Here is a 17,048-nt window from a genome sequence, read left to right as displayed (position 1 = left end):
TGCCATAAGTATTTATAGTTTTAACAAACTTCTAAAAATAGACATCAATAAAATAGATTCTTAAATTTTCATAATGAGATCATAGTTTACAACAGCATCTGTAAAAGTACATAGTCACAGAAGCTTAAAGGGGTAAAAAGTCTGGTTCCTGCCCTTTCATGTAAGAACTGTTACCCAAATCATAAGGGATCATAGATTTATTCTTACGAGGAAGCTCCGAGCATGCTCGGAGGATGCTCGGAGCTTTTTCAGTAGGCTCTTCTCTGCAGTTTATGTGAAAATAATTATCATGATCCATTAAGATGTCAATCAAATCTACACCACTTCAATAATAAGGAAAGTAGAGCATTATAGAGGAAGCTCAATTAACACCTGTGTAAACATCTAATCTATTCAAATACATTTTGCCTGAAATTTTACAAAAGTATAGAATAGATTAGAAATTCTTCAACAGTGCTGTGTAATGCTTGGAAAGAAATCTCATGTCTCCACAAAAAGTGAAAGTTATTTAACAAAAAATATACAATTATTATATTTTTAAAATAATCATTTCTTTTTTTATAATAAAAAAAATTCTCAAATCTTATAATTAGATGATATGATTTAAATATAGTTTATATTATATAATATGCTACATATAAGTTATCAAGACACAAACAACAGTTAGGGGGCGATACTAACCAAGTTATTTTTTTTAGTTACTTAATATATATTAATAGGTATTTTTGTTTTTTTAAATTATTTGATATAAACTCAATTGTTATTTTAAATGTCAAAAGTGGACTAAATGTAGTTTTTAAGAATTTTTATATCATTTCATTAAGTAAAATTAAGTATTTATCCAACTTGAGATGAGTATAGAGAGAGATTACTTTAAAAATAATGACAAAAATATTACTTTTATAAATTATTTTATACATCTTCGAAAAACTAAGCCTACTTACAATTATTTAAGGAACATATGTAATTGTTTTTGATAAATATTTCAAATTATAAATAACTTCAAGTCTTAATTAAATCACAAGGTTCCATCCATTTATATTTGTTCATCTCTAAGATTTTAAAAGAAAATGTTATTTTAATAGCCCCAAGAGACCAATCTATGACCAAGAAGTGTGGCATCAGAAAGGCAATTAGTGTTTCAGGAGGATTTAAATAGTTTTATACTGCATGGGGAAAATAACCAGATGTGAAAATTTGTTTAAGCTTGTAAAACCTGTATGAATGGACACCTATAGAAATAATATTAACAGAAGTTACTTATTCATGATATATAAGTAATATTTGAAACAACCTTGTTTTCAATATAACTTGTATAGGTTATTTTGAAAATTACTAGTTTAAGTAATGCCCTTAACTAAACAATGGTATTTTTTTTTTATAAAATAGCAAAGTTAGTTTTTTATATAAAATATTTTTGCAATTTTAGAGGACATGGCTACTAAAGCTTGTAAACAGAGAAAAAAAAGGGGGGATAGAATTTAGTTGGTTAATTCTGGTGATGTCTTCTTTCTTATATGCACTGAAAAATTATGTTGTTTTATTACTATAGTACAGGACAAGAAAAAACTTTACTCATGTCAAGTATTTCTTTATTTAAAACATAGATAAATTCTGCACATATTTTTGGAAAAATACCAATTAAACAAAGACTGATAGGGGGAAACAATTTTATATTAGATTTTCATTCAAGTACAGGTCAGGATAAAACTTCACTTATATAATTATGCCAAGTATTTCTTTATTTAAAATAAAACCAAATCTGCACAATTATAAAAAAAAAAATGACAATTAAAGTGAGACGTACTAGAGGGAAAACAATGGTGGTATTACCTCCTCAACTTTTCTTAGAGTAGCCATAATTTTTTTTATAAAAAACTTACTTTGCTATTTTATAAAAAAAAAAAAATTATCATTGTTTTAATAGTTAGGGGCATTACTTAAACAAGTAATTTTCAAAATTACTTATACAAGTTATATTGAAAACAAGGTAGTTTCAAATATTACTTATATATCATGAATAAGTAACTTATGTTAATATTATTTCTATAGGTGTCCATTCATACAGTTTTTACAAGCTTTACCAAATTTTCACATCTGGTTATTTTCCCCATGCAGTATAAAACTATTTAAATCCTCCTGAAACACTAATTGCCTTTCTGATGCCACACTTCTTGGTCATAGATTGGTCTCTTGGGGCTATTAAAATAACATTTTCCTTTAAAATCTTAGAGATGAACAAATATGAATGGATGGAACTTTGTGATTTAATTAAGACTTGAAGTTATTTATAATTTGAAATATTTATCAAAAACAATTACATATGTTCCTTAAATAATTGTAAGTATGCTTAGTTTTTCGAAGATGTATAAAATAATTTATAAAAGTAATATTTTTGTCATTATTTTTAAAGTAATCTCTCTATACTCATCTCAAGTTGGATAAATACTTAATTTTACTTAATGAAATGATATAAAAATTCTTAAAAACTACATTTAGTCCACTTTTGACATTTAAAATAACTATTGAGTTTATATCAAATAATTTAAAAAAACAAAAATACCTATTAATATATATTAAGTAACTAAAAAAAATAACTTGGTTAGTATCGCCCCTGACTGTTGTTTGTGTCTTGATAACTTTTATGTAGCATATTATATAATATAAACTATATTTAAATCATATCATCTAATTATAAGATTTGAGAATTTTTTTTATTATAAAAAAAGAAATGATTAATAAATACAATAATTGAATATTTTTTGTTAAATGACTTTCACTTTTTTGTGGAGACTTGAGATTTCTTTCCAAGCATTACACAGTACTGTTTAAGAATTTCTTATCTTTTCTATAATTTGTAAAATGTCATGCAAAATGTATTTGAATAGATCAGTTGTTTACACAGGTGTTAATTGAGCTTCCTCTATAATGCTCAACTTTCCTTATTATAGAAGTGGTGTAGATTTGATTGACATCTTAATGGATCATGATAATTATTTTCACATAAACTGCAGAGAAGAGCCTCCTGAAAAAGCTCCGAGCATCCTCCGAGCATGCTCGGAGCTTCCTCGTAAGAATAAATCTATGATCCCTAACACCATTCACTATCAAAGACAGGCAAATTTTAAGATAAATAAAAAACTTTTCACTCAAAATATAAAAATAAGGAGATGAGGTATGATGTTCATTTTCAATTTTTCTCAACCTAAAAAGTGAAATTAAATATGTTTTTGTATAGAATGCACAGCAATCTTGTTCTAATGTTAAATCAAACATAAAAAGCACTCTAAATTAAAAAAATAAGCATTAAAATCAAAACACTATCATACGTGCACCAGTGAAAAATGTAACTTCACACCATTCACTGACAAACAAAAATAAATCTTCTATAACATGAACACTTACACGGAGTTGACAAACCAGGTTGGAAAAATCATACTGAATTGAAAAATAACAAATAAATATTTAAACCTATTGCCTTGGCGTTTCAAGATAATCTTAACAAAGCGATTTTAAAACTTTAATAAAGGCAACATCATTTCAGTTTTTATGAATGATGGGAGTTTTTAACGACCTTGACTGGCTATACAGCCCTCACACGGTCGGGGAGTTTCAGTTTTTTACTTTAGGGTACCAGTACTGGGGTTAGTTTAATTTTCTATTCATGGTTCACCTACACCCTAAAAAACTTCCAAAATTGGTAAACCACAAATAATAATGAATTCACAATATATGAATGACCAGTCACTTTAAAAGCGGTCAATTTCTCTGCGACTACCACTACAAAGGGGAGACGATCCATCAGTTGGATAGTCTAGTCTGTTCCTTTTTGTCTCGTGTAAATAAAATAATCATGAACTAAAAGAAGGTGTATTGGAAATTATTAAATTTATTATTACAAATTAAAGTTGGCAAGCAAAATTATAATCTACCAAATTAAAATAAGACAGTGTTACCCAAAGCTGCAAGATGATCTTAAATTAAGTCATTTCTCCATATATTTCCTTTCCAAGACAATTTTAATCCTACTGCAAGAATTTCTTTAAACTTATGGTCTAGCAAGGACAAAATTAAGCAAAACTATGGATTTCTACTTGGCAAGGTATTTGGGTAAGGGAGATAACTAAGTAAAATATTTGACTGATTTTTCTTATCAAGCTGTACTTACTTTTCCACATTAGTAACGGCCTGAACACACAACATACTTTCATTATCTATACTGTCTCTAGCTGTTGATGACTGTCAATTATAAAAAAATTGATAATATTGCAAATAACCATCAGGTTAATGGGCCACAAATAAGCTTAACAGCTCCTCATTCTATATATATGTGTCTATCCCATGTTGGAAGCCAATAATTCAGTGGATGTTGTTGGTTGCTGTCTTTCATATTTGTTTTTTTGGTTTATTGTTTTCAACATAAATCAGGCTGTTGGTTTTTTCATATAAATTATCTATGTTTTGGCTTGTCAGCTAACTATACAGGAATCTGATGTTCAGTAGTTGTCGTTTGTTGATGTGGTTCATAAGTGTTTCTCATTTCTTATATAGATTAGACGGTTGGTAATTTCACGTTTGAATGATTTTACACTAGTAATTATTGGGGCCCTTTATAGCTTGCTGTTCGGTGTGAGCCAAGGCTCCGTGTTGAAGACCATACTTTGACCTATAATGGTTTACTATTATAAATTTTGACTTGGATAGAGAGTTGTCTCATTGGCACTCATACCACATCTTCTTATATCTATGTCAATTTTTGTTGAAATTTAAGCACAAAAAAAACAATTCTCAAAATTTGCGATATATAAACAAAAACTACCTTTCTCATCACAATTTTTATCCAATTTTCACAAAACATAAAAAAGGACCATCTTTTTATAGGTATTAATACTGCGCATAAAAATTTAGAAAATCAATTGATCGTACAACAAAGGAGTGCTGATGGACAGATTTACAAATTGATTACTATAGAGTGCCCACAGACTAGTAGACAGGGTCTAAATAAAATCATATAATCCTACTTTCTAAAGATATCAGAAAATTCAAATGGTAGTGTGAAGTCACATGTTAACCCTGTAAATTTAATACACAATGTGTAAGAGAGTTATTGTTATTGACTTTGACAGAAATAAGACGACATTTGTTAAATATTCAAAGTTAGTAATATATAATAATCTTTGGAGCGGGCATGTCAATAACTGCTAGAAGTCCTTTGTTAATTTATGTTATCATTGTCATATTGATTAGTTTCTTCTGTTACCTACTCTAACATGGGACTCAGACTTCTTTTAAACTGAGTTGTACTGTGTGTATTGCTGTGTGTTTGTTTATTCTATATTGGCTAGAGGTATAGATCTCACAAAACATGTTTAACCCCACCACATTTTTGCACCTGTCCCAAGTCGGAGCCTCTGGCCTTTGTTAGTTGTGTATGCTTTTTTTTATTTTGGTTCATTTTTATGTTTTGGAGTTTAGTATGACATCCATTTTCACTGAACTAGTACACATTTTTGTTTAGGGACCAGCTGAAACCCACCTCCAGTAGCGGGATTTTCTTACTGTGGTGAAGACACATTGGTGGCCTTCGGCTGTTTTCTGCTCTTTGGTCGGGTTGTTTTCTCTTTGACACATTCCCCATTTCCATTCTCAATTTCATGTTTTTTTTTCAAGTAACAGAAAGCCAGTAGGATATTATGACTACACAGTGACCTAATATGATATAAACATGGTAAGTAAATTTAGTATGGGGATTCCAGCTTTGCTTTAACCCTATATAGAATTAACTGACTGTGCTTATATCATAATAGGCCACTGATTGACTGAGCAACATATAGTGTTTTATATCTAATATTAAGATGATTGCTAATATCAATGAAATACAGTAAAGATCACTTAACATCCTTTGATCTCAAAAGATTACATTCCTCGTAACTTACCTTTTCATTCACAAAGTATCGTAAACAACCATGTTCAATAACACAATATCTGTCCATAAAGGCTGTAAAGAAATGTTCGAATATTTTTAAACATTCAACTGTACATGTATACAAAGGTCCAAAAAATACCAGTTACTCTTATATAGGATTTGAAATTTTAATATTTTGAGTTCACTTTACAACAACCTCCATACTGTGACTTCAATGTGCTATTATTCAAGATTAAATTTTTTTTCATAGTTGAACAATAAGTTAACTGGGACTGTTGCTAACAAACAAATGTATTTATGTAAATTTATGTAAATTTTGTGATGAATTGGTCCAGTCTACATATCAATCGACTTGAGAAAAATGCATTGAATGATATATTATTTTGTTTTTTCAAGATTCATCAATTGTTAATAATGTTTACATGTTTTGTATGAGAAACATGGATTCAAGATATCCTGTTGTTAATATTGGTTACAAAAAGTCTGTAGTTAGAACATTTGGATGATTGAATACAAACCCCAGCATGTTCTACAATGGCTGCATGCATCAAATGCTTAATTTCTCAGTACTTACCATTTCTATTTCTGGGTCCTGTCTTTAACAAATGACCTTCCATAGTTATTTCTGCTCGTAACCTTAACGCCAAAGCCTACAATGAAAGTCATGACAAGACTTTAATTGGCTGTACAAGTTATTCTCATTTTACCATCACTATACTGTTGGTGTACATGTATTTGTTTCATGGATAATTATTTTTGTGAAAACATTGGCCATTTGTGGAGTTTTAAATTTGTGGTTTTAAGATTAACACATTTTAACTCAATGGATATATATTATGTACAATATAAAAATAAAGAGATGTGGTATGATTGCCAATTAGACAAATATCTACTAAATTTTAAATGAAGTGGATGTAAACAATTATAGGTCAGTATTCATGTGTCTATATTATATACTTTTCAAGTTGGAATTCATGTATCATGCCTGCTGTCTGTTGTACATGTTTAATTTTATTCATATGTCATGTCTTCTGTGCATATTTTATTCATGTGTCATGTCATCTGTGCATGTTTTATTCATGTGTCATGTCATCTGTGCATGTTTTATTTGTGTCATGTCATCTGTGCATGTTTTATTTGTGTCATGTCATCTGTGCATGTTTTATTCATGTGTCATGTCATCTGTGCATGTTTTATTCATGTGTCACATTTGTTGTACATGTTTTAATCATGTGTCATGTCAGCTGTCTACTATAAATATTTTTTATTCATGTGTCAAAACAAATCTATGTTGTTCCAAGTTCTTATTCGTGTATCATAACTCAGTTCTGCTAATGACAGTATCCATCTGATCTGGTATGCTGTACGAGTTCTTATTCATGTGTCATAAATGCACAAGGTTTTTATAATTTTTTTGAACAAGATTCACTTATTTAATTGTATGCAGATAAAAAAAAATTCCAACACAGCGCTAGTTGATCTTTGAATAAACTGCAGAATTCATCATCTAAATATTTACTAAATGTTCATAAGAAGAGACTATTATCAGCTTACAAACCTCATCAATATCAGCTGAAGCTCTGGATGTTCCTGGAAATGAAAATAAAGGGCTGAATTTGTGTACTATACAAACGGACACAATAACTGAATATGATTTGGTCAAAAATACCTAAAGCACTTATTTAGTTTCACACTATCTGGAAAACAATAACTTTTGAAAATAGTACAATCAACAAAAAAGCTTATATTGAATTTCAATGATTTATATTAAAAGCTGTTTAATTTACTTACTGTCACCTCCATTGTGATACAGAAATTCCTACAAGAAATAATAAAATATATTCAGGATGTATATAATGTCTTAATAGACTATATATTAAAGCTGAGAAAAAGAAAAGGATGTAGTGTAATCATTTCTTCCTGTTTTTTTTTCTGCTATAGAATTAAAATGTTTTCTTTAAAGCTGATTTTAGTAGACTAACAAATATGGGTGGTTTACCTTTTCGCTGTTTCAGAATCTAATGCATTCTGGGTATGATTTTCAAAAGTATACATCAAATTTGTGATTGGTTAAGAATGTCCTTTAAAAATGATGGAATTCAACCAATGAAATTATGCTATTTTCATTTTGAGGTACAAACAATGAATTTACCCTGATTCTGAAATGGCGAATTTTTTCAGAAACCAGTAATTCTCAATGTTTAGTTTTAAAAAAAATGCAAATAATGTTAGTTCAGCAACAAGGTATAAACCCAGAACCAATGTGTCCTCAAACAATACCTCTTTACACACATGAAACAGTTACTAAGGAAAAATTGAGGCTTGTACAAAAAGGTATTATCTAATCCCTGATCTTTCAAACAGGTCATTTTTTTCCATGAAACAAAACAACTTCAAATCTCTGACTTCTAGTGAACTTTGCTCATTGTTGAAGGCTGTTCATTGACGTATAATTGCTTGTCATTTGGACTCTGGTGGATAGTTGTCTCATTGGCCAACATACCATGTCACCTATTTTATAAGTTTATTTACATCCATAACTCACAGTCTGTAATCTTTGTCCTTCATCCTTTGCAAGGTCAAAAGCTGAAAAGAAATAGAAAAATATTATTTTTTATAAGAATTACTGTGAATTCATTATTATTCGTGGGAAACCAATTTTTGTGGATTTTGTGGGTAAAGGTCAACCAAGAATTTAAAAGTTAAGAATGTTTGCTCCTCTTGTTTTGGAATTTTTGCCAGATATTCAAAATCCTCTGGTTTTATCCATTGAGAGCAATCAAAAATTTTGCCCACTAACCCTTACATTTTTTTTCCATAATTTGATTACATATAGTTTAAATTGTCATCTTTGAAAATGTTATAAAATCCTTGTTATTTTTTCATCGTTCTTGAAAGAAAAAAGTTGCCAATGTTAAATGTATGAAAAACCTAGAGAGAATTATTTCCCGCCAAATTTTCAATGGCTTATATTTCGAAAACAAGCACACGGACCCTTCATTTTTTTCTGCTTTTTTAGTTATTTTATTTATATACATGTACTATCAATTTATAACAGTCTTTTAAAAAGCTTGTTATTTTGAAACAGAGTAGCAAACATCCTTAAACGAAGTACAAATTTTGTATAGGTTTAGAGGCAAAAACCAAGAAATTAAATATCCATGAAAATACAAATTTTCCTCAATCCATGAAAATAAATGAATCTACAGTAAGTTGAAATTCCTAATTTGAACACTGGAGACAATACCATTTTATCTAACTGTGTAGTTTTAATGTTTGGTACAAATCATAAAACATTCTTGCCTACTAGTGAAATGATTAGTGAAAATAAGTTATTGGTAGTCCACTTCATGCTGACATTACATTTCTGGTTGAACAATTAGCATGTTTCTTCTCATCTATAAGTGATTTTTGCTCAAAATATTTTTATAGTAATCTCCCTTTTTCTTTCTATTTAATCTCCTTTTTTCTTATCTGTGATTAATATTTAGTTTGCTGAATATTATACATAAACGAACTACTATCATCATGATGTTGTAGAAAAATAACCTTGAAATTAACCCATAATCTAACAAAACCTTGTTACTTACCGGTAAATAAAAAAAAAAAAATAAAAAAATTTGCATTTGGCCACAGACCATAATTAAATTCCTCTATTAGTTCTTTATAACGTTTTGTCTCATTAAAAAAAAATGCACCTACCGGTAGTCTTTTTGTTCAATCTTTTGTGTGTGTAATGTACAGTACTAGTTCAAAAATATATCCAACATTTAGAAAGATAGCACTTTTACATCTTACAAATTTAGCCAATACACATGCATACCCCTATGGATAAGTGTCGGGCCATTTCGGTCACAATTTTTTCCTATTTTTTTTTGTGGTTTATAAATATGACCTCTAACCTAATAAAAACAAGAATGTGTCCATAGTACATGGATGCCCCACTCGCACTATCATTTTCTATATTCAGTGGACCGTGAAATTGGGGTCAAAACTCTAATTTGGCATTAAAATTAGAAAGATCATATCATAGGGAAAATGTGTACAAAGTTTCAAGTTGATTGGACTTCAACTTCTTCAAAAACTACCTTGACCAAAAACTTTAACCTGAAGCGGGACAGACAGACGAACAGATGCACAGACCGAAAAACATAATGCCCCTAGGTGGGGCATAAAAAAGATAATATAAGTTATATGGTTCGCTACTGACCCCCTACGGATCCATAGAGGGTTAGTAAAATCCAGAGGGGAAGAGGCCGAAGGCACACGGGACTTTTCATGCAGCGTTTTGTAGAAAAAGAAATAATGAAAAACAACAAAATTAATAGATGACGTCACCATTAATAGTAGACGTGAAGTCATGAACCCCCTATGAAATTTACTAACCCCCTACGGATCCATAGGGGGTCACCATGTGACGGCTTTAAACCAATCACAACATCATAATTTACCTGTGGTGCGATAAAGCCTACTAAAGGGTATGCTTTTATCTTATTGTTAAAGGATATAAGGTGACCTGTTATTTTTGACATCTTAGAACTTTCCTAACTTGCAATCATACCACAACTCCTTATGTTTATATTTACCTGTTTTTCCTGTAGTACCGTCAGTGAATAAAATCTACAAAAAGGGAGAAACAATACTATCTTTAGTAATACAATCTTCAGTAAATACTATGTTGCACAAAATTACAGGAGCAATCACATCCATTTTATCAGTGTATATATAATCTAATGAAATCATTTCTATTCTAGAGAAAGAAAGCAATTACTGCAAATCGTTTGTCAGTTTCATAGCAAGATCACTGTTATAAATATTATATAATATTATAGCTATTTTGTGTATTTTTTCCTTTGATCTTTTTTTGTGATTATTTTTCATATCATGCTACTTGCTTGAAATAGAATATTATTGTCAGAAACTCAAGTGTGCATGTGCTGTTGTTAAGGTTAACATCAACGACGTCATAGGCAAAATAGCCATAAACAGATTATCAATGGTCTTTCAAACTCAACAATGTTTCTCAGCCTTTGATGAAATTGAAGATGAGAAACACTCTCTCATTTGAAAAACCATTGATAATCTATAACTATCCCACTAGCAGTGAATATTATATTCAAATATGACGTTCTTCAAATGCTTTGAAAACACAAATGTGGTAAAATATGAATATATTGTATGTCAGCTGATCTGCAACGTCATGATTTGTATTGGCTGTTCCCATCATACTCCCATGTCATATGCTTTTAATGAATAAGTTACCCGAGGTCAATTGGTGAAAATCATGTCATTGAACGATAATGTAAAGATATAAGCATTCCACAGAAATTCAAGAATTTGAAACTGAAAGTATTCAAAACCCTGAAACGTAAGCAAAAGATGATAAAAATTTGTTGAAAGCCAATTTTCTTTAATAAAAGTAAGATAATCATTTAACTCAGTCCAAACCTGTCTAAGTATGTTATTGTAAATCATTTAAGCATGTCACTTTTTCAGTTTTCTTTGCCATTTAAGTGACTATTAATAGTGTGATTAATTACAGAACAGCAACTACTGGGGGTCTTGAATTTATAATGAGTTTACCATGGATTTTCCCGTTCTTCTAATATTTGACACCTCACTATCGCTCTTGGTAAACAAATTACCATAAAGGACAAACCCATGGTAAAATCATTATAAATTCAAGCCCACATGAATTATTTCTTAATTCTAACTTTTTCTTATGTAGGACAGAGTATTTTACATTGCCATACAAAAATATGACATATATATAAAAAATGTGAAAAGACTTACATCGGCTCCAGAGAAAACAATTCTCATGGTCTGTAAAATATCCTCTGTTACAACAACCCGAAGTAATTCCTGAAACAAGTATTATTATTAAGTTATACAACAGTGTTATATCCTTAATAAATGTCATAAAGGATATCAGGCATATAAATTAGTATGCACGACATGCATTTCATCTACATAAGACTCATCAAGGGTGTTTGAATCAGAACATTTGGAAGGTAATACATTCAACAGTAATTCCTTATCCTATAATCATATTTTACAGAATGCAGGATTATTCTACCATTAAAAAGAATCTGATAAAAGGACACAACCTCAATAAGCATTAGAGTGAAAAATTCTGCAGAATTAAAAAAAATTATCATCTCATCGCCACTTATTCCTTATGAAAAGATTTTTCGATAAAAAATTTCCAAAAAGGACCATTCCAAAATTACCTTGATTTACAAGTAATATACAGTGATAATCAGTCAGAGCTCTGACATAAATAAGTCAGAATAAAATGACTTCCATAGGTCAGATATAATTTGATGTAAGTGTTGTCTCCCTTCTTGCACTCAACAGAATATGACTTGTACAGGTCAGTTTATGCCAGACTTTAATTTATCATAAAATGACTTCCACAGGTCAGATTTTGCACAAAATATTGTGACTTAATATCTTCATATTCTAATAAGATTTATGCCCCTTTTTAATGCATTTTGACTTCGAGAGGTCATTTTTGTTCTGATTTGAAGCAGTCATTACTACCACTTTGTTATCAATCTCCATAAAAATATGGTGATTACTAGTTTCGAATTAAAGAGTTTAAAAAGTGGGGCTCATCTGACATCATACCTTCTCCTTTCCAGAATCTAAACATAATATATTTATCTCATCACTTTCAATTATTTCAAAATACAAAGAAAAACCAGGTGAGAAAAAATGGATCATACAATTTTCTGAATATCAAAAGATTTACAAAATACAATATTGGATACATTACATGACAATACTTCAAATCTTCCAAGGAAAAACCAGACACTTATTCATGATAAGACTATGTTAATAAAAGATATATTCTCATCCACTTTAAGCTAAATGTATTAAGAGCAAAACATCTATTATTTTAATATTTCATTGAGGTAAATACTGTTGTGCAAACTGACTCAAACAAGTCACATTATGTTCTGACTTACTAAACGTATTACAACTTTTAAGTCTAGTATTGTCATATTGATTTAAAAATGTATAGGTAAGCCAGATAAAAGACTGAGGAAATTAGGTCCCCATAAGTCACAATAATGAGGACTATAAAAAAGTTTATTTGGTATATTCAATATTAAATGTATTTTGTTTTAAACAGGTCAAAACATGTTCTGACTTAAAAGAGTCAGTCCAAAACTAAAATAAATTTATTGAAATATTTAAGCCGGGCATTGCCATATGATATTAAATGAATGTATGGGAACGTCAGATAAAAGACGCAGGAAATATATGTTAAGATCCCCTAAAATAAATAACCATTTGACTTAATTGTTTCTAAAAATTTATCAAATAATAAACTCGAAAATGGCAGATTCAGAAGCAGTCTGAAAGCAAGGACTTTCTTGGATTAAAGGAAGTACACCTAGCTTTGATTGGAAATTTTGTTCTGTAAACTGACTTTAACAGGTCAAATCATGTTCTGACCTCAAAGAGTCAGTCAAAACTAAACTTATTACAACTTTTAAGTCTAGTATTGTCATATTTATTTAAAAATGTATGGGAGAGCCAGATAAAAAACAGAGGAAATAAGGTCCCCTAAAGTTACAATAATGAGGATTATATAAAAAAGTTTATTTGGTATATTCAATATTTAAATGTATTTTGTTTTAAACAGGTCAAATTATGTTCTGACTTCAAAGAGTCAGTCAAAAACTATACTTTAACTAATTATTGCAACTTCTAAGTCTGGCATTGTCATATGCATTTAAGAATGTATGGGAAAAATAGATAAAAGACACCCAATAATAAAGTCACAATAATGAGGACTATAAAAAAGTTTGTTTGGTATATGTAATATTCAAATGTATTTTGTTTACAAGTTTCATCAAATTATCTTAAAATTTTATTCTATTTCTGTATTTTCATGACTTTTTCTTTTCTGTTAAGTTAACACATGGAACTTTTGGTTGTAAAAAATATTATTTTAAAGACCATTTGACTGAATTGTTTCTAAAAAAACTTATCAATTAACATGATTAATTAACTAAACAGTAGCAGATTCAGATAAAGGGAAAAAAGGGGGGGCTTAGAGGAAGAAGACCTAGTTTTGATTGGAAATTTTGTTCTGTAAACTGACTTTAACAGGTCAAATCATGTTCTGACTTCAAAGAGTCAAACAAAACTAAACTTATTTCAACTTTTAAGTCTAGGATTTTCATATTGATTTTAAAATGTATGGGAAAGCCAGATAAAAGCCAGATGAAATAAGGTCCCCTTACGTCACAATAATGAGGACTATAAAAAAGTTTATTTGGTATATTCAATATCAAATGCATTTTGTTTTTAAAGATTTTCATCAAATTATCTTAAAATTTTATTTTATTTCTGTATTTTCATGACTTTTCTTTTCTGTTAAGTTTACACATAGAACTTGTGGTTGCCAAAAAAAATAAACTTTTAATAACCATTTGGCTGAATTGTTTCTAAAAAAACTTATCAATTAATTAACTCAACAGTAGCAGATTCATATTTAGGGGAGGGGGCTTAGAGGAAGAACACCTAGCTTTGATTGGAAATTTTGTTCTGTAAACTGACTTTAACAGGTCAAATCATGTTCTGCTTTCAAAGAGTCAGTCAAAACTAAACTTATTAATACAACTTTTAAGTCTAGTATTGTCGTATTGATTTAAAAATGTATGGGAAAGCCAGATAAAAGACAGAGGAAATAAGGTCCCCTAAAGTCACAATAATGAGGACTATAAACTAGAGGCTCTCAAGAGCCTGTGTCGCTCACCTGATTCTACTTTGGTTTTGGAAATCATGTAAAAATAGATTAAAATCATAACAGATACCCTAATAATGAGTGGGGCCAAATTTGGTTTAATATTGGTCCTGTAATTTAATAAAAAATCCTGGTGGCCATCTTGAACAGTAAATCGGCAACAAAGTAGCAACACTTAATCAGCACCTCATAAGAAACATTTATGCCATGTTTTGGTTTCATTCCATTCAGTGCACCTCTAGAAGAAGCATTTGTATGTATTTCCCATAGGGGCTTATGTTAAAGGAAGTCCCCCCATTGGCGGCCATCATGGATGAAGGATCAGCTTCAAAGTAACAAAACTTAGTCAGCACCTCATAAGGAACATTCATGCCATGTTTGTTTTCAATCCATTCAGTATGTGGTTCTCTAAAAGAAGTCATTTGGATGTATTGTCCATAGGGTCCTTTGTTAAACATTGCCCCCATCTGGCAGCCATCATGGATGAAGGATCAGCTTCAAAGTAACAACACTTGGTCAGCACCTCAAAAGGAACATGCATGCCATGTTTGGTTTCATTCCATTCAATGGTTCTCTAAAAGAAAACATTTGTACGTATTTCCCATAGGGTCCTATGTTAAACTAAGTCCCCCGCTGGCTGCCATCTTGGATGATGGATCAGCTTCAAAGTAACAACACTTGGTCAGCACCTCATAAGGAACATTCTTGCCATGTTTGGTTTCATTCCATTCAGTGGTTCTCTAAAAGAAGACGTTTGTATGTATTTCCCATAGGGTCCCATGTTAAACTAAGTCCTCCGCTGGCGGCCATCTTGGATTAGGGATCGGCTTCAAAGTAACAACACTTGGTCAGCACCTCATAAGGAACATTCATACCATGTTTGGTTTCATTCCATTCAGTGGTTCTCTAAAAGAAGACATTTGTATGTATTTCCCATAGGGTCCCATGTTAAACTAAGTCCCCCGCTGGCTGCCATCTTGGATTATGGATCGGCTTCAAAGTAACAACACTCGGTCAGCACCTCATAAGGAACATTCATACCATGTTTGGTTTCATTCCATTCAGTAGTTCCCTTAAAGAAGACATTTGTATGTATTTCCCATAGGGTCCCATGTTAAACTAAGTCCCCCGCTGGCGGCCATCTTGGATTATGGATCGGCTTCAAAGTAACAACACTTGGTCAGCACCTCATAAGGAACATTCATACCATGTTTGGTTTCATTCCATTCAGTGGTTCTCTAAAAGAAGACATTTGTATGTATTTCCCATAGGGTCCTATGTTAAACTAAGTCCCCAGCTGGCGGCCATCTTGGATGATGGATCCGCTACAAAGTAACAACACTTGGTCAGCACCTCATAAGGAACATTCATGCCATGTTTGATTTCATTCCATTCAGTGGTTCTCTAGAAGAAGTTCAAAATGTAAAAAGTTAACGCTGACGACGGACGACGCCGGACGACGGACGCCAAGTGATGAGAAAAGCTCACTTGGACCTTCGGGCCAGGTGAGCTAAAAAGTTTATTTGGTATATTCAATATTAAATGTATTTTGTTTTAAACAGGTCAAATCATGTTCTGACTTAAAACAGTCAGTCCAAAACTAAGTTTATTGAAATTTTAAAGTTGGACACTTCCATATGATATTAATGAATGTATGAGAACGTCAGATAAAAGACATAGGAAATATATGTAAGATCCCCTAAAATAAATAACCATTTGACTTAATTGTTTCTAAAAATTTATCAAATAATAAACTCAAAAATGGCAGATTCAGAAGCAGGGCTTAAAGGAAGTACAGCTAGCTTTAATTGGAAATTTTGTTCTGCAAACTGACTTGAACAGGTCAAATTATGTTCTGACAAATTGACTGAAACAGGTCAAATCATGTTCTGACTTAAAAATATCAGTCAAAAACTAAATTTATTGAAATTTTTAAGTCAGGCATTGCCATATGATATAAATGATATGTATGGAATTGTCAGATAAAATACACACGAAATACATGCAAGATCCTCTAAGATAAATAACCATTTGACTTAATTGTTTCTTAAAACTTATCAATTAATAAACTCAACAGTGGCAGATTCAGAAGGGGACTAAGAGGAAGAACACATAGCTTTGATTGGAAATTGTGTTCTGTAAACTGACTCAAGCAGGTCAAATCATGTTCTGACTTATAAGAGTCTGTCAAACACTAAATGGATTGCAACTGTAACAGTCGGGCATTGTCATGATTGTGATGTGATTGTTAGAATGTATGGATACAAGTAGGAAAAAAGATCACAAATATTAAGTCACAATTTTTAAAACTATACAAAAGTTAATTTGGTATATATTTGATATCTTAATATTTCATTGAGG

The 17,048-nt window shown here is 30.7% G+C and overlaps 1 protein-coding gene across 8 annotated transcripts in view; it reads right to left on the bottom strand.

Moving 5' to 3' along the window:
• The window catches only part of LOC127716064 (arf-GAP with Rho-GAP domain, ANK repeat and PH domain-containing protein 1-like), a 118,025-nt gene that overhangs the window by 45,040 nt on the left and 55,937 nt on the right, over window positions 1-17,048 (bottom strand). For 7 of the 8 annotated variants that reach the window (XM_052222148.1, XM_052222153.1, XM_052222151.1 and 4 more), the window contains 8 exons: window positions 11,720-11,788; window positions 10,513-10,546; window positions 8,472-8,512; window positions 7,718-7,745; window positions 7,485-7,516; window positions 6,501-6,576; window positions 5,937-5,998; window positions 4,169-4,239 (listed from right to left, as the gene is read on the bottom strand). In XM_052222148.1, coding sequence (XP_052078108.1) covers window positions 4,169-4,239; window positions 5,937-5,998; window positions 6,501-6,576; window positions 7,485-7,516; window positions 7,718-7,745; window positions 8,472-8,512; window positions 10,513-10,546; window positions 11,720-11,788 — 413 coding nt within the window. Of the gene's footprint in view, window positions 1-3,405; window positions 3,439-4,168; window positions 4,240-5,936; window positions 5,999-6,500; window positions 6,577-7,484; window positions 7,517-7,717; window positions 7,746-8,471; window positions 8,513-10,512; window positions 10,547-11,719; window positions 11,789-17,048 lie in introns of all 8 variants that reach the window. The other variant, XM_052222154.1, reaches the window with a different exon arrangement.

The sequence above is a fragment of the Mytilus californianus genome, unplaced genomic scaffold (genome assembly GCF_021869535.1).
Source record: "Mytilus californianus isolate M0D057914Y unplaced genomic scaffold, xbMytCali1.0.p SCAF_9, whole genome shotgun sequence".
Taxonomy (NCBI): Eukaryota; Metazoa; Mollusca; class Bivalvia; order Mytilida; family Mytilidae; genus Mytilus; species Mytilus californianus.
The sequence above is the reverse complement of the archived record's forward strand: the minus strand, read 5'-3'. Positions and strand labels throughout refer to the sequence as shown.